Source organism: Carassius gibelio, chromosome A2 (genome assembly GCF_023724105.1).
Source record: "Carassius gibelio isolate Cgi1373 ecotype wild population from Czech Republic chromosome A2, carGib1.2-hapl.c, whole genome shotgun sequence".
Lineage (NCBI taxonomy): Eukaryota > Metazoa > Chordata > Actinopteri > Cypriniformes > Cyprinidae > Carassius > Carassius gibelio.
Genome location: NC_068372.1, coordinates 21600110 through 21621394, shown reverse-complemented (window position 1 = coordinate 21621394; position 21285 = coordinate 21600110). Strand labels below are relative to the sequence as shown.

The 21285-nt window shown below is 38.7% G+C and overlaps 2 protein-coding genes across 2 annotated transcripts in view; both read right to left on the bottom strand.

Annotated features, from left to right (window-relative positions):
• LOC128030986 (ras GTPase-activating protein nGAP) overlaps positions 1 to 13840 on the bottom strand; it is a 99976-nt gene extending 86136 nt beyond the window's left edge. The window contains exon 1 of the mRNA XM_052619134.1: positions 12924 to 13840. Coding sequence (XP_052475094.1) covers positions 12924 to 13053 — 130 coding nt within the window. The 5' untranslated portion in view covers positions 13054 to 13840. The remainder of the gene's footprint in view (positions 1 to 12923) is intronic.
• On the bottom strand, positions 13390 to 16159 carry ankrd45 (ankyrin repeat domain 45). The gene is made up of 5 exons (XM_052619280.1): positions 15882 to 16159; positions 15318 to 15485; positions 15136 to 15230; positions 14891 to 15029; positions 13390 to 14577 (listed from the first exon to the last, which is right to left on the bottom strand). The coding sequence occupies exons 1-5, from the start codon at positions 16120 to 16122 to the stop codon at positions 14546 to 14548; spliced, it is 675 nt and encodes a 224-aa protein (XP_052475240.1). The 5' UTR covers positions 16123 to 16159; the 3' UTR covers positions 13390 to 14545.
• Between the last annotated feature and the right edge of the window lie 5126 nt (positions 16160 to 21285).

Here is a 21285-nt window from a genome sequence, read left to right as displayed (position 1 = left end):
TAAACACATATAGCAATCGTCACCCATAGTGATGTGGGGGACATGATGCATGTGTCTTTGTGGTGTTGGCACTATCGCTCCTTCGCGAGGCCATTATAATAATCGGTTGTGGCTCTGCACTTTTCTGAGACAGGGCGAGTGACACAGAGATGAGTGTAAGAGGAAGTAAAGCTCTTTTGTTGATTGTAACATGCTTTTATTGTGGAACTCACACAAACAGCATTCAAACAGACATAGCAATCGTCGCCCGAAGAAACATGGGGGACATGATGCATCTGAACATTGAGGGTGACACCGTGTTTATGTGGTGTTGGCACTCTCGCGAGGCCAGTATAATCATGGGTTGTGGCTCTGCACTGTTCTGAGACAGGGCGAGTGACACAGAGATGAGTGTAAGAGGAAGTAAAGCTCTTTAGTTGATTGTAACATGCTTTTATTGTGGAACTCACACAAACAGCATTCAAACAGACATATAGCAATCGTCGCCCGAAGAAACATGGGGGACATGATGCATCTGAACATTGAGGGTGACACCGTGTTTATGTGGTGTTGGCACTCTCGCGAGGCCAGTATAATCATGGGTTGTGGCTCTGCACTGTTCTGAGACAGGGCGAGTGACACAGAGATGAGTGTAAGAGGCAGTAAAGCTCTTTCGCTGATTGTATACCTGCTTTTATTGTGGAACTCACACAAACAGCATTCAAACAGACATAGCAATCGTCGCCCGAAGGAAATGGGGGACATGATGCATATGAACATGGCGCTTGGGGGCGGGGCCTCCCGCTCACTCACTCTTTCACCGTCAGGGAGACGGCTCGTATGGCGCGCTGGCTCTCTCGCGGCGCGAGATCCTCAACTGACCCTGACGTTACCTTCCAGGCTCTTACCACTGCTGGTTTTGGCAGAAACGAGCGTCCGATTCAGAGCGGGGTGCCACTGCGGGTTATTTTAGCTGGTTTTAGAGCCTGACCCGGTGCATAAGAATCTCGCAGAGAAGACTGGGGTGAGCGACGGGGTATCACATGGCTCATACTTTGGCGCGCTTTCTGCGCCTCTGAGAATAGCTCCATGACGTCACCAAAGAGGCCGGAGGGAGCAACTGGAACGTTTAGGAGCGGCCTACGGTCTGCGTCTTTCAGGACAGCTAGGGTAAGCCATAGGTGCCTGTAAAGATGACCATGAGCTCCGTGAAACAGCTGAGCAGAGCGCTTAATAGCAATCAGCGCGAGATCAGTTGCCGCGTGCAGATCCTGATGACGTCAGCGCTACTGTGCCGCCGTTTGCCTGAAACACCTTGAGTATTGCCCTGGCATGAAGAGCAGAAGCTGCACTCGCTCTTTCTAGACTGTGGTCCGGACCAAAAGCAGAGGGAGACGAGCACAGGTGTGTGGTAACAGTCTCCTAGACGGGGGGGGAGGGTTTCCGTCCCGTCCACGTGCGTGATATGGCCTTCGTAGCAGAGTGGGTGCGCGCCGATTGGGGTGCAGCCCACGATTTCACCACGAGCTCTTGCATGCCTAAATGCCATCTGGTAGCAGCTCGACTGGAGGAGCCACGAGTCTAGTTACCTATCACAGGCTCGTCATGTGCGTTGCAAGCGAGACTCAGCTCCGTGACGACCTTTCCGAAGACCCTGACGAGCTTCTCCTGGAGGTCTCAGGGCCCTCTTGGTCGGGGCGGTCCCACTGAGAGGCCCAAACCTTTTTCGACGTCGAAGCAACATGGAGTCGTTCTCCTCGCCAGCTCCGAAGAGGACGAAGTTCGCGGAAGCTATAGTCCACCACGCCGACGTCAAACTCGTCTTCGGGCGGGGGAGGGCCCACCAGCGGCTCGCTGGCGGCAGTGGGCCTCATTCCCGCCGTCCTCCGAGCCACTCTGGCTCTGAGGGCGCGCACTGGCAGCTCGGTACAGTGGGCGCAAGTGTGGTCCGTCTGAGAATCCCAGGCAGGTCACACAGAACTGGTGAAGGTCCGAATCTAGCATTAGCAGCCATCGGATGCGGAGAGGAAAAACAGTAGTCCTCTATTGCAACTTCCACGATGACTTAGATAAGACTTCTAGCGTGAAGAAAGAGATTCTGACGTAATTTTCGCGCCCATGCATTTTATACTGCACGCTTACCCGCCAGTATTTGCATGCTTCGCGTCAATTGGCCAGCTGTCCCCAGCTGGCGTTAGCCAATAAGATTTCAGTGAAAGTGGAGAAGGGAAGAGTTCCCATATACGTCTTAGCTGACGTAATGTTGAGTTACCGCCTCGAGAGGGAACCCCTGGATTGGTTATATAACGTTGTACAGAATGTTGATCCGGCCATCGCGTATATTTAGCGCACATAAGGTAAACGTTTTGCAAACGTTTTTTAGAGAAATAAAAACAGGTCGACGAATCGATGCGCATATTTTGCGTCAACGTATTTTTTGCGTTGACGTCATCGATGACCTCGACGCGTTGTCCCAGCCCTAACCAGCAGTGTTTTAGCGTTACATAAAAAGCAATTTCACAAATCTGAAATGTTTATTTTAACATCAATATACACAAAAATCATTATAATAACAAAGCCACTATTTAAAAACTCTTTCCTCAACTTAGTAATATATATTAACCTTAATCTTAACATCAGGAACATCCAACAAGTAAACGAATATACCTGAAACTAGAGGTGGACAATTACTTATTTTTGTTATTTTAATTTATCTTTCTTATTAAAAATAAAGAACAACAAACAATATGACTAATACAATACAACAAAATAAACAGTGCTTTAATTTTCAGGCAGGCCTACATTAGATACATTTTACAGTAGCATTCAAGTAAGAAACAATATAGAAACCGAATAATCAAATTACTAAAAACTAAAACACTGCATGAGCTCCACCTGAATTTTGTATACTTAGAGTAAAGAGCAGTGAGAGATTTTCTCTTATTCTTTTGTTTGACAGACAGCTGTTTACTGCGTTACGATGCTGTGATCCAAATCTGATTTCCTTTCTAACTGTTGCTGTAATGTGAAAAAAAGGAGATATTTTTCACTACTGCATTGCAGTAGTAGGATTTTTTTTTCAGCAATGATAATCAGTAGGAAATATTCAACCAAGGACAAAAGGATTGCTTGGTATAATGCCACTGCTGTTATCAAGCCCACTACAAAACAGCAACTACACCTACCAACCGCCAATCTTCCAAAGGAAGACATACAAGAGAGTGCAAACGAACACACACAGCTGGTGTCAACCAATCAAACGCTAGCTCTGCTAAAGGGAGGGGCCTTGTTATGTATCATGATGTCATTCAGTCCCTAATGCTTTCCTCAAACAAGCCAGCTAAAGTGAAGCATTGTGTATGACAGACATTGCGTTATATGTGCTAAATGGACTGAGCAAACCATTCAATGAACTCCTAGTACACCGGAGCTCGACAATACATGCTCCAAATTTATTGCAACAAAGATGTTGAAATTGCTACAAGCTCAATGTTTATGCACAATAAGGCTTTGCTAATTAAATGCAGTTATCTTAAGTGTACCGACAAATCCAAACAGTAAAGAACAAACTAACATTAAAGTGCTGTTGTTGGTGAAAACTAAATGCTGAGGGCTCTGGTTCCTGTGAGAGCATATCAAATAACCTTGGCGTCACATGAGTCTCTACCAGTAACATGAGATTGTGGAAGTCCGATTGCAGCATGGCTTTTATTATCCTTTTTATTCAGGCATTTTTGCTCCGAGTGTTCATGGTGAATCAGAGCAGACAGGTGGAAAATTATCATTCAGGCTTTTACAAGCAAGCAAACGGCAACCAAATATGAGCAGTCATCAACTACAGCAGTGCTGAATGTAAAAAAAAAAAAAAAAAAAAGAACCTGAAGGTTTATCTTGGATCCGTCTGCCTTGTCTTTCTCATGTTCCTCCATCCCTTATCGTTTTCCTTTGGATACCTTGCTCATTTTCTTCCTTGTATCTGCCAACCATGCGTATCTTTATCAATGGCAGGTGTACCATACAGGCCAGAGAAGATACACTTCCCTCTTGACAGCTTGACCCAGATGATTCCAGATGAGTGGATGCTTTATTGATGCATTTTTCAGTCGACCTGCTCACCCGTAATGGATTACATCGATCAAAGGGCTGTGATAAATCACATGAGTTACATTAACTCAGGGCAAGACAGCATTTAATTATTAGAATGTGCTGCTCAGAGGATACAGCCCAACCTTAAGCAACTTCTAATGAAATATCACCGAATACACAGCTACACTGGATAAATACAATTTGAGGAATGTTATAATTGGATTTGGCTTCTTATGGGCACAGATGAGTCTCACTGCAACCATAGAAAATCAAAGGCACCAAATCCTCTGTGCATTTCTTATGCAGAGTCATGAGCTGGTTAACAAGAGGATGTTGTTTAACCTTAAGGGTGTTATTACAATCAAACCAATTAAGCCAATCAATTCTGACAATCCATGAGTCCTATGGGGGAAGTAACACTCCGATATCAGACTTTAAAAGAGCAGGCAGGAAGCACATGCCACCGGTCTGCTGACACGCTCTAATCGATAGCCCAGAGTGGCAGGAATTCTTTCATGAGATCTCTTGCATGTGGAATTAATGTCCAGCCTTGAGAACGCAAGCTGCAAAGGGAATCTGGGTATTGAAAAAGACATTCCCAAGTCATTTATAAAGAGAAAAATGAAAGCAAAGTTCAGTTGCATACATAAAAATTAGCTCATTTTAACTGATATAAAAATAAAAATAATAAAAAGCTAATTTCAAACCAAATTCTGGGTTTTTGTATCATCCTGAAGGGGTTCATTTGGAGATTATGACCACCTTACTGTACATTATCCTGCTTAATTCATGACAACTTACCAAGTAAATAAATTAAAATGAAATATTGATCTGAAATGACCTTATTTTGTGAGAAGAGACCACAAAGTGATACAAAAAAAATATTAAACTACCACAACTAGCAGTCATTATAGAACCCTATTTGACCACTGAATGCTGTGACTGACACACAAGTAATCCAGAAAGTCATGTAGCAATTAGGGATGTCAAATTTCGATTATTTCCATGATCGATCGTCGTTTAAATTAACGATCAATTAATCGATTAATCGTTAACCATAATACTGCAAAATGCGTCTATTGCAGGCACGCAGTCAGCGGTATGACAGGATGTGCAAAAGCCACACACACACACAAAACGCTTTCTCACTTGAATTAAAGAGGTTTTAGTCTGAATAAAATGCTAGTAGCAGGATTATAAAATGAATAGATGCGATTATGATCATTTGATAAAATGAAGAGAGCGCGCCATACTTTTGAGGTCATTTTACTTTGTTGACAGTTTCCAATCCCGCACGGAGAATGCTGAATGCGCCTCTTTAAATGGTTTTGTGGTGCTCGTTGTTGTATTTTAAAGCACAATTGCAATGTTTTCAACTGACATTATTGTATAAAATTATCCGAAATGTGGAGCGCGTGTGACTGCGCTGCACATTAAGTGAACTACATCGGCGCTGCTGCACCAAAACACAGTTGCTCACATTAATTTGATCCTGCTGGATTCTGTCCTAGAAAATGTCAGATTTTTAAAAATCCGGCATACAGCGCATTAGATCGTGACAGTGCATGCGTGCAGACGAGGATGAGCGAGCGCGGCTTTGGCTAGATTTATTTGGAGGTTATTGCTCATGTCTCATTCGGCACAAATCGAAATGTTTCCATATTCGCAATGTATTTGAATGTTAAACTATTATTTATAATGTAAACTAGGCTTGTACTTAACACGCATTCGCATATAGACGGAAAAGATGATCCTCTTCATATGAGCAAAAACGTCCTTGGCATAACAGCAGAGTGGACCGGTATACTACGGTCTATTTAAACTGACCAGTGTAACCTTTTAATGTTTAGTTGACATTTTATTTTGATAATGAGCAGACTGTGATGTAAGTTTGAATCGCTAGAATATACGTGTGCAGCAGGCTCCGGTGCGATCGAAACAGCTGAGACATTAAAAAAATATATATATTTTCCGCAAAAGTGTTTACTTTCATTTGTGCACACTCACAATAAAAACAGAAGATTTGTGCTCTTGTAAAATAAAGCAAACAAACAGAATGCGTTGTCATCCTTTTTTTTTTTTTTTGTGAACTTATGGAGCGCCCACACTTCTGTTTTAAATCCGTTAATCTTAATTAGCCTATTTAAGTCGGATATATTTCGCATATCCTATTTAAAAAAAAAAAAAACATGAAAACAAATTGTTATTTTTATGTTGGGCCTATTACTTAGTAGGCTATAAATTTTCCTTAAAGCATCCCATTTTGTCCCAGGGCTTAGAACCTGTGCCCTAGTCAGGTCCATGCAGAAACTTGTGAACGATGCTCGGCGTCACCGTTTAGTGACAGCAGTGAATGCTCCAGGAATGTGTCAGTCACAGCGCCTATTAATCGCTGTTTTGAATCCAGCAATTATTTATTTAGAAATGATAAGATCTGATTATGACAAGTGTGGTATAAAAGCTTTGTTTATTAGACGAATAATAGGTTAACTGGAAAATGTTAGATCGCGACCATGCTTTTGGACCCCATAGTCTTCATTTACGCGGCTTTGTTCTGGTTTGCCGGTTGGTCACGAATTTCCACAAATTCAGTATATTTAAGCATTGTTTCTTTTCCTAAATCTTCATAGTCTAACCCTCTAATTTCCCAGGTTTATTTTATTATCTTTCGCTTTTAATAACGGTTTTCGCATCTCTTACTGTGGTAAACATGGGAAGGGAAATTAAAGATTTCATGAATTAAGAATTCGTTCGATTTATTAATTTGTTCCCTTATTTCACTTAAATCATGGGTTATTTAGGGAACAAAATGAATGAAACATGGACAATTGCCACATTAATAATTCGTAGGAATGAATTAACAAGTTGTAGGAATGAATAGACTACCTGTCCTGTCACTGTGTCCCGCAGCCCTGCAAAGCGCACGATATAAAACAGTTATCTGATGAAATGATTAGTAACTACATTTCTATTGCATTTAATGTTGAAGAACTTTTATGTTGTTTCTATTTTAGTGTACTTTAAAGTTTAAATCACATTAAAAGCTTAATTTGTACATTGTGAATGAATGATGATGCTTTTATATATCGTCACCGTCACTCACAGCCGCTCGCACGTGTTGAGTGCGCATGAGCCGCACGCAGCCCAACATTGAATCGGTTAACCGACCATCCATAGCCTTAATCGATTGCATCTCTTATCGACAATTAATCGATCATCGATTAATCGTTGACATCCCTAGTAGCAATACAAAAAAATACATGGAATTAAAAAGTTCTTCACCACCATGATATATTGCAAGAGGAGGAGCAAAATATTCATCCAAGAATGATCAGGAACGGGCCTGAAAACAGGAAAGGGGGCTTCCTGTGTTTTCAGGTAACGCCTGGAATCCCAGGGCATTGTCTTCCAGTCTCCATGAGTGAAAGGAAAGGGTGGAGAACTGACAGATACCTGCCTTCGTCTCCTGGAAAACACCAGACCCCTCCAAGAGGCTCAAAACATACACAAACTAAAGCATCAATCCTAAAAAAGTATTCATTCATTTATTCAGATGACCTGCCCAGAACTAATATTTAAGGAGACAAAGGCACCTTTGAGCCAGCCTTGTGAAAGGAAGCAAAGCAGGCGGCCTGGTGCATCAGAGCCGAGCATGTGAAACTCTTGTGACTACAGTGAACTCAATTCAGGACTCTCCAAATAAGGGGCTTTTCAAATTGAACGTTCAGCACTGCAGGCAACTCACTAACACACTGGTGTGAAGGGCACTGGGCACTGCGTCGAGCTTGATGAGGAACTTGACTAGGCAGCATGTGTTCCACTCAATTCATCACTCTTTGTGACAGAAATCACTGGAAAACTGTCATCATCCCAGTTGGTTTCTAGAAGAAGTGCTATAAGATAATCTCCTCATTTTCAACCTTTAATAAGCTTAAAAATGAGAGTCTATGTAAATGACAAAGTGAGAATCCACAATCCACATTAAACAGGGCCTAATCCTTATCTATAAGGTGCTTAATAGACTGAAAATCAGGGATTAATGGAGAGGCAAGTCAAGGACACATTTAGTCATTTAAACCTAATTGAATCTGACTTTGTAATTGAATTTTAGTCCTTGGAAGTAGAAACTCAAGACAACAATATTAGACATAACTCTCATAAAAAAAATGAATATTTGTTTATTTAAATGATGTTTAAGGAGAAAGACGTCACTTTTTTAATAATGAAGTTTTTGTCACCATTGCTGAACAAGGTTATGTGAAGTGACATTCATTCAGCCAAGTATAGTGAGCCAATACTCAGAATTCGTGCTCTGCATTTAACCCAAAGTGCACACACACAGCAGTGAACACACACCCGGAGCAATGAGCAGCCATTAATGCAGCGGCACCCAGGGAGCATTTGGGGTTCAGTGCCTTGCTCAAGGGCAACTCAGTCGTGGTATTGCCAGCCCGAGATTCGAACCCACAACCCTAGGATTAAGAGTCAAACTCTTTAACCACTGGGCCACGAATTCCAATGATTAGGCATTATACACAACGTCAACAACAAATAGGCTATATTATTTAAAAACAAAAGCATTTAAGCTCAAGCAGAGCAAATGTAAAAAATGAAGCCGACCGTGCCATTAACAGTACAGAATGTGCATTCACTGTCAGATAAGCTCTCTTCTCGGCTCACTCGGAGTACATCTGCGCTTATCTGCAGTCGTGAATGCAGTGATGGACAGCTGACATTCCTCAGTGGTGTCTGGATTTCATGTTATTTCTCATTGAGGTGGTGATATTATGAAAACTCAGCTTCTCTGATATATTTGTTCAAAAGTAATTCCATTTTGTAAAATCATTTTTTATAAAAAAGTATTTCCAAACTTCACCAGGCAGACAAGGACATTCGGTGATATTTAATATTGAATATAATCAACTTGTTAACATGCTCCACAGCGCCTCCCAGTACATTTATTTATAACCAACATTTACGGCTAGCATAGTAACACATGGTTGAATTTGATTAGTGTTTTTATTTTTCAAATATCGAATAATCAAATTAACTTGCTAAAACTTAGCAGCTCTGCTCTCTGATTGAAAGTCCAAACGGAAATGTTTTGTAACCGCTGCTGAAAAGAACAGCCGTGGCCAAAACAAGTCCATGAATAGACGAGTTGGCATGGAAAACATTATTCTTAACAGATTCATAAGGGAAGTGAGTGGTAGAGAAGCCGGCCAGCATCCTTATTGAGCTATTTTGGCTCTGGAATGCCACGATGAATGCACTGGAATTTTGGAATCCAGTCCACTGAGGTCATTCTCGGAACGGTCTGCTTACATCATAGTCCCGGCCCTGTCTGCTGACAGCTACAATGAACGAACGAACGGCTCACATTGGGTGGAGGGGAGGTGGCGCATAGGGGAGCACATCCTGAGCCGTCCACCGCTAACACAATCCCACCATTCACTCCCACCCCTCCCCACCCTCTCCCAGCGTCCTCTACAAGATTAAACACATCTAAGCAGAAACTTCACAAACATCCAACAGCATTCACTTTCATCCACCATGGCAGAACCGTTCCGTACCTTTCCATTTCAATATGAGGGGCATGATGTAAGAAGCTTTGTGGATGTAGGAGAACTTTTTGAACCAGCAGGCCCAAACAGATGCCAAATCTGACAGGGCTACCTACAGACCCGCCAATCCCGAGCTTTGTGTAAACGACTGGAGGAAGTGCATTATACATCTCCAAAATTTATCTTAGAGAACTCCAGGCAACAACAAATCCAAAGTGCACAGAAAAGGCTGCCTAATGCAATTCAAACTTCCATTTGAAGCACACAAACATCATTTACACAGAACACAAATGGCCCTTGAATAAGCCTGTGGGAGGCACATCAACTATAACAGAATAGTTATGTTATTAATTTTCCCAGACTTATAAAACAGAAAAAAAGACTTCCTAGAAATAACAAGTCACTTAATGAACACCACCAAAAACTAAAGACCCTGCTCCGCTGATTATTTTAAAACCGTGATTCATTACCAGTCTGTCTGAGGAAGTGATGTTTGACACGAGCATGTAGTGGTCATTTAATTATGGGTGATATGACATCCATGAGGCCAGCTTTAATGTGAGAGGTCTGACTGCTCTCTGACTGTCAGTAATGACTAATTTCTGTCTCACTGTTACACCAGTGGGAACAAGTTAAAGACAAATACCAAAGAATCGAAAATTATGTCATAGGGTGTTGGACAGCACATGAACAGAGAAAACATGAATTCTTCACAGATTACAACACATCATCTGGATTTGAACTTTTTCCCAGTGTAGGCCTGGAAAATAAGATTAAACTGTGCTGTATTTCAAAACAAAGGGATATTTCACCCAAAATGAGAATTCCGTCATAGTTTACCCATCCTCATGTCATTCCCGAAACCGAATGACGTTATTTGTTCCCTGGAACACAAAAGGAGTTATTCGGAAGACAGTGATGGTCACTGATTCCCAAACACTATAAAAAGCATCATAAAGGTTGTCCGTACGACTATATCCCAAGCCTTGTTCAATCAAAAAACAGCTTGACTATTCATTGATTGTTCATTATTCATTATATCCAGTGAGTTCACTCAATGAATCAGTCTGATTCAACATCTGGAATTTGATTACTATTTCGAGATCGTCTCAAAAGAATGATGTTCGAACAAATCAGGAATTGCTACTTGTTAAATAGAGCTATGGAGCATGTCAAGATTATCCATCATATGATTTCAGAAAACTTGGTAATAATCTTCTTATACATTTATATTGTTTTTTTGTCCGTTTTTTGAAGCTTGAAACTTTAGTCCATTAATAAATTTTTTCACATGCTCCACAGAAGAAAACAGTATGGGTTTGGAATGAAATAAGGGGGATCGTAAATTATGACACTTTTTAATTTTAGGGGAACTTAACCTTTATTTTTATGAGTTTATCTATATTAGAATTTTTAGAATTTGATTTTAGTTGGTTCAGCTCAGAATTAGTGGGGATGGAAAATGAGAGTCAGTGACAGTGGGTGCACAGACCTGGATGTCCTGTCTTTCATGTGAAGTCCCTGGTTTCGACTTACATCCTTAAATAAGAAGACAACAGGCTGCCATGACAACAGCCCCTGGCAACTGGTCTATAGGGTGCACACAGCCTTAAAGAAGCCTTCTTTAACCATAAATCTGGAAAAACAATCAGTAACCATGGCGTACTACTATGTCTTGTAATTCAGAATTAAAATAGTGCATGTGCATTTACAAACCCTTATTAAAACTCAAATTTAAACCAATGAAAGAACAGATTTTTTATTGTTTGTCAACAATATAAAACCTTTGTCTATTCCCTATTGCACCTGTCTCCTATTACAACTGCTCTAGGAGACATAAACATCCACAACCATATCAACATTCAAACCTATTATGTGTAACCAGGATTTTCCACACAGCCCTTCCCTTAACCACAAATCGTAATACACACATTGGAATCTATCATATATTCATCCAATTGTTTCTTTACAAATTACACTACAGTTAAAACAATCACACTAAAGGCACAAAATTCATTGTACCATCACACACAAACTACATAATGTATGAAGATATACAATTTAACCTAGTGTCTTTTCAAGTTGAAAACTGATAGTTTAAGTCACAAACAGGAAGGAAAAAGGACCAACATTTTTCTATTAGAGCTGTGGTACTATGGCAAGCCACATTAATATTTAGTCCACACAACTAACTTAAGCAGCTATTTTAATGCTAATCATAATAATTTTTAATTACTAGTAGATAAGCCAACAATGACTGTGATCTGTTCACCAAGTAACTATTCCATAGATCTGTGGTTCATATATCAACTGTTAAACTCCAGGTAGTATATGCTAACCGTTACTCAAAAACTTGAATATATACTAGTTATGATTTGATTATTCAAAAGAAACTAAGTACTAAAATAATTTCTAGATAAACTGGAAAAGGGAACTAGCAACAATTAGTATACATTTGAGTTGCGTTGAAAAGTACTATTATATATATATATATATATATATATATATATATATATATATATATATATATATATATATATATATTATATAACATTCAAGTGCTGTTGACTAACTTAAATACTAGTCACTCCTGAAATAAGTACTAGCACATTATGAACACTTTTGTTTAGATCCTTTTTACTGGGGCACAAGAAACAGTAAATGACCTCTGTGCCCCACCAAAAAGATAAAAATTATAAATCTATATATTAACTTGAAAATAAATTTTCCTGATAATATATCAGCATGTTGTTTTCTCCCAGCACTTTAGAATCAGTTTAGCACGGTTTTGATCGAATCTTATAGAATACTTATTTTATAATTAAACAAATGGAGTGCTGGCTGATGTAGACATTTACCTACTACCCACTCTAAGAAAAAAAATGGTCTTCTATGGTTTGTCACCGATGAAGCACTTTATTATGTGTGCGGTTTGACTCTGTGCTGCTGGTAAAGACAAGTTCTATAAATATATCCATAAACAATATAAAAAATTAAATCAAAAAAAGGTATCACAGAGCCTGAATTGAAATGCTAGAAATAACCCCAAATAAGAAACAGCCTAAAGGTTAAAACGGCTTGCCATAAAGAGTCCTGTCGACAATTCTTCGGTAAACATGCGAATCTGAATTCCCTTCGGTATTAAAGGGTGATATTAAATAAAACCCTAAATCATTTGGTTATTTAATGTATTTAAGCTCAGAATTAAATGTAAAGCACCTCTCTGTGATTTATATCACCAAGGCGTTAAGGTGAACACATCTGAAGCCAGCGCGGCCACTGAATATCACTTACCGTAGACCCGCACCCATCCCTGCTGCTGGCAAAACGAGTCCATCAAAATCCCATCGACCACTGGGTCTAAAGAAATCATGCCTCCCTGAATCGAGCCCACGTCGCCAGCGGTTACTGAATCCGTTTCCATGCTCGATACACCTCCACGGTAACGTCCAGGTAAAGACTCCAGTCCTCCAGGTGGATATCAACGCGCGTGGCAGGAGATCCTCAGTCACAATGTTTCCGCTTGTTTGTGTTGGTTTAATATCCGTCCATATAGATAAAAATAGTTTAAATAAACCCGAATAAACTAGCGACAGTAGTACGACAATGTTCAAACTAAACGTTTGGAGTTTCCCATATTTGTCTTCGTTTCACAGTTGGAATATATCAATTATGTACGCACGATTCTAGTCTATGTTTACATTACGGAGCACTGTAGCCACGCAGTCGGCACAAACATAATAAAATAAGGAAATACGGATAAATAAAAAAAGAGAAGCTTTTATAGTGTAAACACTTATAAAACCTAAAACATACGAAAGTGCAAAGTTTAGATCACCCTTTTCTTAAGACAGAATCAGCAGCCAAAAGTTAAAACAGAAGCAACAAGCAGCAGTTCTTGAAGTTATATCCGGATGGACCGCTGTTTCTTGAGTGTGTCCATGAATGAATCCAGGCGTCGGTTTTCCTGGATCGACGGCAGGAGTTTACTGCATTGTGTTTGCGTCAGTAATCACCAAATTAACAGCAAGTACCGGTTTATTGTTCTGTCGTCCACTTTACGCGTGAGTCGTTGTTTGGGACTCCCTCCCTTCTTCCCGGTCCTGTGGTGAGGACAGACAGCCCTTTTCACACTTCCAAATCCAAACCGCTTTTCCAGCTCAATCACATGTCATCGCCAGCCTGTGCGCTGGGATTCAGGGGAAACTAGACGATGACCGAGTGACTCGATCAACACGAATTTATGTTTTAAACCGCTTCAGACATCAATTAAAATTCATTATAATTATTATTTTTTTTTTAGAAATATTATTTATTTGTTACATTTTAAATAAGGACGAATTGAGATAGCATCGATCGATATTGTAAGACAGATATTAAATGATTATCGAGTCTTTGAGACATCTGCTGGTTAACCTCGTGCAGTAATGTCATAATGTATTTAAGTTGATTTGACATTAATAGGCGTTGTATTTTGTTCTTGAATAACACGTTTTGTAGACATTAAGACAATTTTGGCGATACTGAGAAATGATTTAGCTAACCACGAATCGCGGCCTCTGTCTCCATCTAGTGTTTATTAAGCGCATCACAAGAACATCAGCCAACAGCTCTGCTAAAAAAATTTGTCTGACACAGTAATTTTTTTCTTGTTTATATGACCTTGATTCTCTTTATCAGTTAATAATTGAAAATTGTGCAATACATGTTCTAAAGTAAACATTCATTAAACAGCAGTTAAAAGCTTTCTTTTTTTCAGATAAAATAGTGTTGCAATTCTATGTCAGGAATCATACAATATTTATTTTAGGGTCTAATTATTAATATTTGAAAAGTCTAAATGCAGAACATCTATTGAGTTAATGTAACCAATTTTTTGTCATTTGAACGACATAATGCCTCTGTGCAATGAAGTTCTAAGGCTTTCTTGTCTTTACTGTGGCTTCAGCTGTGAATAAATAAGAAACAAAAAACTTCATTTAGATAATAAAAAAATAAAACATAAATATATCAAACATTTGTTTGGCAGGAATGTGCTAGGGTAAAGGGATAGTTCACCCAAAAATGAAAATTACTCCGTGATTTACTCACCCTCAAGACATCCTTGAGGGGTAATTTTCATTTTCAGGTGAACTATCCCATTCCCTTTAAATGAAAAAATTGTACATTAATAATGCACTGATCACTTTTCACTTTCACTGACTGATACTCAATGACGTAAAATACCAAGATGTTCTTTGTAGATTTACATCAGTTCTCACATTGTGTGTTAAGCTTGAGCAGAACAGGTGCCAGTATGTCTTCGAGGTGCTTCTTCTGTTCAATGAAGTCTTGAATTGTTGCATTTTTGGTGTTGTGTATCCAGTCAGATTTTGCCGAACAGGTGTTTATACACACGGTCTAGCAACACACAAAAATTAATTAGGAAACTTGTACTTTTGCATTTACTAAAAAGGTAAGGCTATCTGAAACAATTTCACTAAGGACATTACTAATAATTAATTACCTTGTCCTCTTTATTGAGCTTCCCTTGAACTTTCTCTGGATCAGTTATAATGTTTCTGATATCTTCTACTAATGCTTGCAAACTTTGTTTGGCCTCTGTTAGGAGAAAAAAAAAAATCATTGGCCTTAATCATAACAAGATTAGACTCTAGCATAATGTGTTGAAATGTATCTCTTTCCTACCAGCCCATGCCAGATACTCTGCACAGTCCAGTTTGTGATAACGCCGGGCCACATCGACAGCCTTCTCTCCCCGGAAACTGATCGCTTGGAAATCAGCCTTGAGCTCAACCAAAGTTTTTAAAGTGTCCAGCTGACCCCACATGGCAGAATAATGCAATGCTGAGTAGCCTACAGCACCAATGAACCATCAACCATTATTTATCATCAGACTGTTTTGCAGTGCAACAACTTGTAAATACTGTTACTGTACGTACACTTTTCAAGCTTAGAAATATCTTAATGAAATTTGAAAAATAATTAAAAAAAATCATTTTTTAAATAGAAACAAATGGTATATAATTAAAGGGGAAATGCAAAAGTTTTCAATAAACAATATTACTTAAAATCTAGCACACTTATTTATATTAAATATGTTAGGCTTATTGTCTTCCGGTTGATTTGACCAGCAAGGATCCAGCTCAGGCCAGTAAACCGCTTCAGGCTTTAGTTTTAGCAGTAATTTGGTGTCTTGTTAGGCTAAATTAACTACACATCTACAACAACTTTTACTGTAGGTGTTATTACCGCGCGCCGTGAGATTATTGACGTCAGCGCCGTTCCGCACGAGCTCGCGCACTATTCGGCTCCGTCCGAGTGTACACGCAGCAAACAGCGCATTTCTACCAACATCATCTTTTTCCCACAAAATATTCTCTGATTGCTGAGTATCGTTGGCGCTCTTGCTTTCCAAAAGACTCGTAAGTCCCTCTAAATCATCATCTAAAGCACATAAAAGTACAGTTTTCTCCTCAGTTGACCGCATCATGCTGAAGAGTGATTGTGTGTTTCGCTGTCTCTATGGCAACCGGGCTGTTTTTATGTCATTGCTGTTATTGGCCACAAGATGTCGCTGTTGCTGAAATAAGAAGAGCCGATGCTCTGAGCTGAACAGTTAAATAAAGTAGATACACTTAACCCTTATTTATAGCTGTGGAAATAAATAAGTGTGAAAATAAATAAATATAATTATCAAATTAGAAACCCAAAACTATTTTATTATTCAGCTGCAATATTAGACACGAATATTATTTATTTATAACAAGCTAACTAATGTTGGATCATTATAAAATACCATATTTTACCATTTTTTTAAAATTATACAATTTTTTAAAAATGAAAGGAAAGCCACTGAATGGCTACGACTTCTCCATGTAAATTACATTAGGCCTGTCATCTGACAACTAAATGGACTGACACTGAAAAGAAAGATACTAATCAAGATAAAATATGCATTTGAAGTCATGTATTTTGATTCTACGAAATGAAAAGTAAACTCTAATCGATGATATATTAGTACAGTATCTGGGTAAATGTACTATCCACTTTATTTAGTTTATATGCAAATATGTTTTTCAGTGAGAGGACGAGGGGAAAAAACTAGGAACTGGACATTTCTTGTGGTAAATTTATTTGATATATTTCATTTAAAAAGGGAAACGTCATTAGATGTCCCTAAAGGTAATTTCTCCCATGATGATAAAGAATGGAAAGTCAGCTGACAGGGAAACTTGTGAGTACAAATAACTTTTGTCATCACATGTCATTGTACATTCCAAAAAAAAACAATAAAAAAAAAAAAACTTCCTCAATCAACTGTTAAAATATCATGACTAGTTTTAATATTAGCCTCACCTGAAAATCCAAAAATTCTGGGTCACCCCAACCCAATATTTGCCTTCATCTTTAGCATCATTAGATGAAATGGCAGGGAATTATTGTTTGGTAGAACTTACTCTATTATACAAAGGAAGCATCATTCCCTTCTGGATATAAGTGGCATCATGTCATACCAGACGGACAGTTGTGTTGCTCAAAGCATGAAACGATCACATTACAGAGAGAGTGTGTGTAATGATGGTGTGTAAAGAATGTGGAATGAATGGATTTGTGTCAGAGGTTCTGACTCAAGTGTTCACTCCTGACCTGCCCATAACTCCTGATCTGTCATTGAAGCGTTTGTAGCATGTGTGTGTTCAATGAATGACATGACAAATAGTTGTTCTATTTTAAGCCAAAGGAGGAAACCTTTTATGATCTGGGTCTGTAATTATAGGAAAAATTTGGAGCAGGCAAACCAGGGAAGGGGAATGGCAGTATCAAACAGAGACGTCAGCTACGCCTGACAGAGAAACATGGACTGACGTTAATATTACAGTACGTTCCAATTACACAGAAATCTTGTGTGCCACGGTGGGATCAAGTGAAATTCTTTCATTAAGATTTTTACATTTTTTTATTATTTATTTAATACTACATTATTTCATGTTATATTTAAATTGTATCATTTTATTGATTGTCTATGACTGATTTTAGTTTTTGATAGTTATTAGAACCAACAAATAGTTCAGTAGACCACTTTCACAACTCTAAGTCCTGAGCTCATGTGAGACGAATATGCATCTGGCTGTTTTTACCATTTAGAGTGGGCTGTTAGCATCTGTCCTCAGAGCCATTGCAGTCATGCTTCAGTTCTCTGGAACGCCAAAACAACATCTGTGCTTGTCCAAGGACTGCTTATGTGTCTGGGGCTGATATATAGGTGCCATGATATAGCAAACACTTGTAACTAAAATGCATTAGGTCTTTGCATTTATGTACGCTGCAGCTGATTACATCAGCTATCCTTTATCCAGGACTGCTTTTGTAAGTGAAACATACGAGTTTACATTGACCAGCCTGGTCCCAAGACTTATCATAGTGCATTGAGAATGAACATGGTCTTGTATTGCTGTGTAAGTCTATTACATCACCTTATTAGAGTCAGTGAGCTCTATTTCTGCCAATCTGCCCAAGAATGTCATTTAGCCTAAAGCTGTTAACAGCGACTGAATGAAAGACCTTTGATCAGGGCTGAAAAACGTTCATTTTGCTTCGTCCTAAATAATGTGCTGAACTTCTGCCCTGTTAAGCTACAATAATCTCCTTTTGACGGCATATTCCTTGTACATGCATGTCGGTTTTCCGTTTCTGCCATGAAATTAGTAATCGGGCTTCGGCTTGGCCTGGATTCTCTAAACTGCCATTACAAGTGAATCACGGCGCACTAAAAATAACCCTGTTAGAGGACTGGACTCAGGAAATTAGTAAAAGGCTTTGGGGTCCTGAAAATCCAGTGATGTCCGCTGCTTTACACTGACCCCTCTGCACTGGATTATAGTCTGACGTCTTCCACTGCAAGAGATCCAAAGGAAAACAGATGTTTCCTTAAACCGCGAGGCCTATAATGTGACCGTTTCAGTCTTTATGTTTGTTTCTGCTGACTCATGGTATTGGATTTCCTCTCGTCCTGAAACTTCAGCCACACCTGTTAAAGGAATACAGGTTTAACCACTTTGTATGTTGAGTATTCACATTCTTTAAAGCTTTTTATCATTTATAGGCCACGATGCAACCAGTTTGACATTTACGCTTAACCATATAACTTGCTTTTTGGATTGTTGTGATGTTTGGAATATCATTGACATGACAGAGGTCATTGTAGTACTCAGTGTGCTGTTTAGGAGTGAGTATTAGGTGTGATTTAAACATATACTACATTTAATCAAGTCTAACAGGAGCATTCTGTATTTATTTCTTGTGGAAATCACTACACTTATTTTTAGTATTCTAGAAGGATGTAATTTAATTTTAATTAATGATTTAATGTATCTCTAGAACGAGGATGCTGGATCTCCATTACACATGCAAAGGTAAAGTATTATAATGTATTATTTTATAAAAACAAACAAGCAAATAAACTTTTGAACTGTATTTTACCCATTAATTACACTGTGTATTCCATTTCTAAGCAAATCTAAACAAATCACAATTTCTAAAAGGAGGATTTGTACATTAAAAATATAGTCTTTTAATGTATCACATGACATTTTGATTTGTCATATTCATAACTCAGAGTCATCCCCCTCTTGATGCCTTTCAAAAGGGTAGGAAATTCTCTGGGTACATACCTAAGTATCTTTTATCACTCTGGTTTTGGTGATGCATTGACTTTAGTTACAGTTGTTCACAGTCTGCCTCTTTTGATGTTTTACTAAATGAATTGCATTGTCTTAATTTCTATAATGTGTATTCCTGTAACCAAACAGCAGGTGCTCCAAGAGTCTACACTGAAAATCTAGGTCTTATTTAAATTGGCAATGAACAAAAGATTTCTAGATTTTTGTAGTTTTTTGATCAAGTAAACTTATGGTATAAAGAAATATTTTTAAATTCTGTAATATTTTCTTTTCATTGATGTTCTTTGTGCAAAAGGTCAGATTTCCTTGATGCTAAGAAATACTTAGAATATTTAATATTTCACACTAAATATTATGGTACACAAAACCATCACATAAAATCAGTCTTGAATAGTTAGAATTAGCAGTTGTGGAAGGAGTTGAAAATTGTGGAAGCAGTTGTCACCAGTTATGACTTCTGTCTGCGCCCCTCACAAGGTCAAACCATGTGACCTGCTCGGTGGAAAAGAAAGTGGTTGGAAAAACAGTTGGGCTATTTCGGTCCTTAATGATGATGATCTCACTTTGCAGTGTGTGTGTTAAACCACACAAGTCAACAGGAAGCTGATATATTAGAAAAAGGCCATGCTGCATAGAAACAATCCAACGCAAGGAAACAACAGTATACAGAGTGTTCTGATTGCAAAGAGGCTGTAAACAAACATTGTGTGTCACAAACACAGGTGTCTATGTTGAGATGCGTTTCCACAGGATGCATCTATAAATGGATTGTGCGTTCGTCTAGCATGGTTGACATACATTAACACTTTTTTTCCAGTGAGTCTGAGGTACAGCTGCAGTCTCATTATGAATATTATGCTATTGCAGATGATCTGAGCTCCTTATTCAGAAACATAGAGTTGCTAAAGTGATATTTAAGCAGCAGCATTATGATTTTTCTTGACCAGATATTGCATTAAGTGATTACACACAGGCTCATGTTTAAGGTGGTGTTTATGGCACCAACAAGGGTACATTCAGGGTACATTCTAATCTGGATTTGAATCTGTAACCTTTACATTGACATCATAATTAGCCTGTCTTGACTTATCAGACTGCATCAACATTTCAATCAGGAAACACGTCAAATGTCATGAATTGTAGCATTGACCTTGAACAGTGTTTTGTCCTTTAAGGTTATGCATAACCCCTTTGCCATCAGCTTTTGATGACGATCCAATGAGTGAATGTAGGAACAGCTTTGGGTATTTGCAAAAAAAAGCAGAACTTAAGACAATTGAGTGGCATTGATTGCCGTCAGCAGTGTTAGTTCTGCATGATTCTCTGTTCTATTGTGTACGGCTAAGTTCCGCTGCACTTGACGTGCATTGTAATAATACCCTGCAAAGAAAAGTACCCAACAAACTTGCCTTTGTCACCAAGTTTTAACACTTCTGCAGAATTGCTACAGTTCTACAGAAAGAAACATATGTAATCACAAGGCTGTACAGTAATTTCTGGTGCAGTTTGCATATTGCACTTCTTGCCCTCGTGCATGCTGGTTATGGAATGGTGATTTCTGCCTGACATTGTGGTAAATATTAAGAACTAGAGAATGTTGTTTACTGAGCAGCTTGTTATGTGTGAGCTGGTGTCTGTGCAAGAGGGCTTTTGTGGTTATGCTAATCTGTTTCCTTTGTATTTTCTCTCTATGCATCTGCATCTTTCTTTCACTTTAGAGTGAAAGTCATCCTGGGTCAGGTGGAAAACACTTTTTGGCCAAGAGATGATTCAAAGAACATTCCTGTCAAGGATAATATAATTTCTAATATATATAAATGGAGAAATAAAAAAGTAAGGCTTTCATAAAGAAAGTTTTGACTATATTTTTTCACACTTAATACACATAATGTGGTCATTAAGAAACCAATCAAACTTTACCAGATATAGATCTGGGTTTTCATCAGTAATCTGTTACTCTCTAGTTGGACATC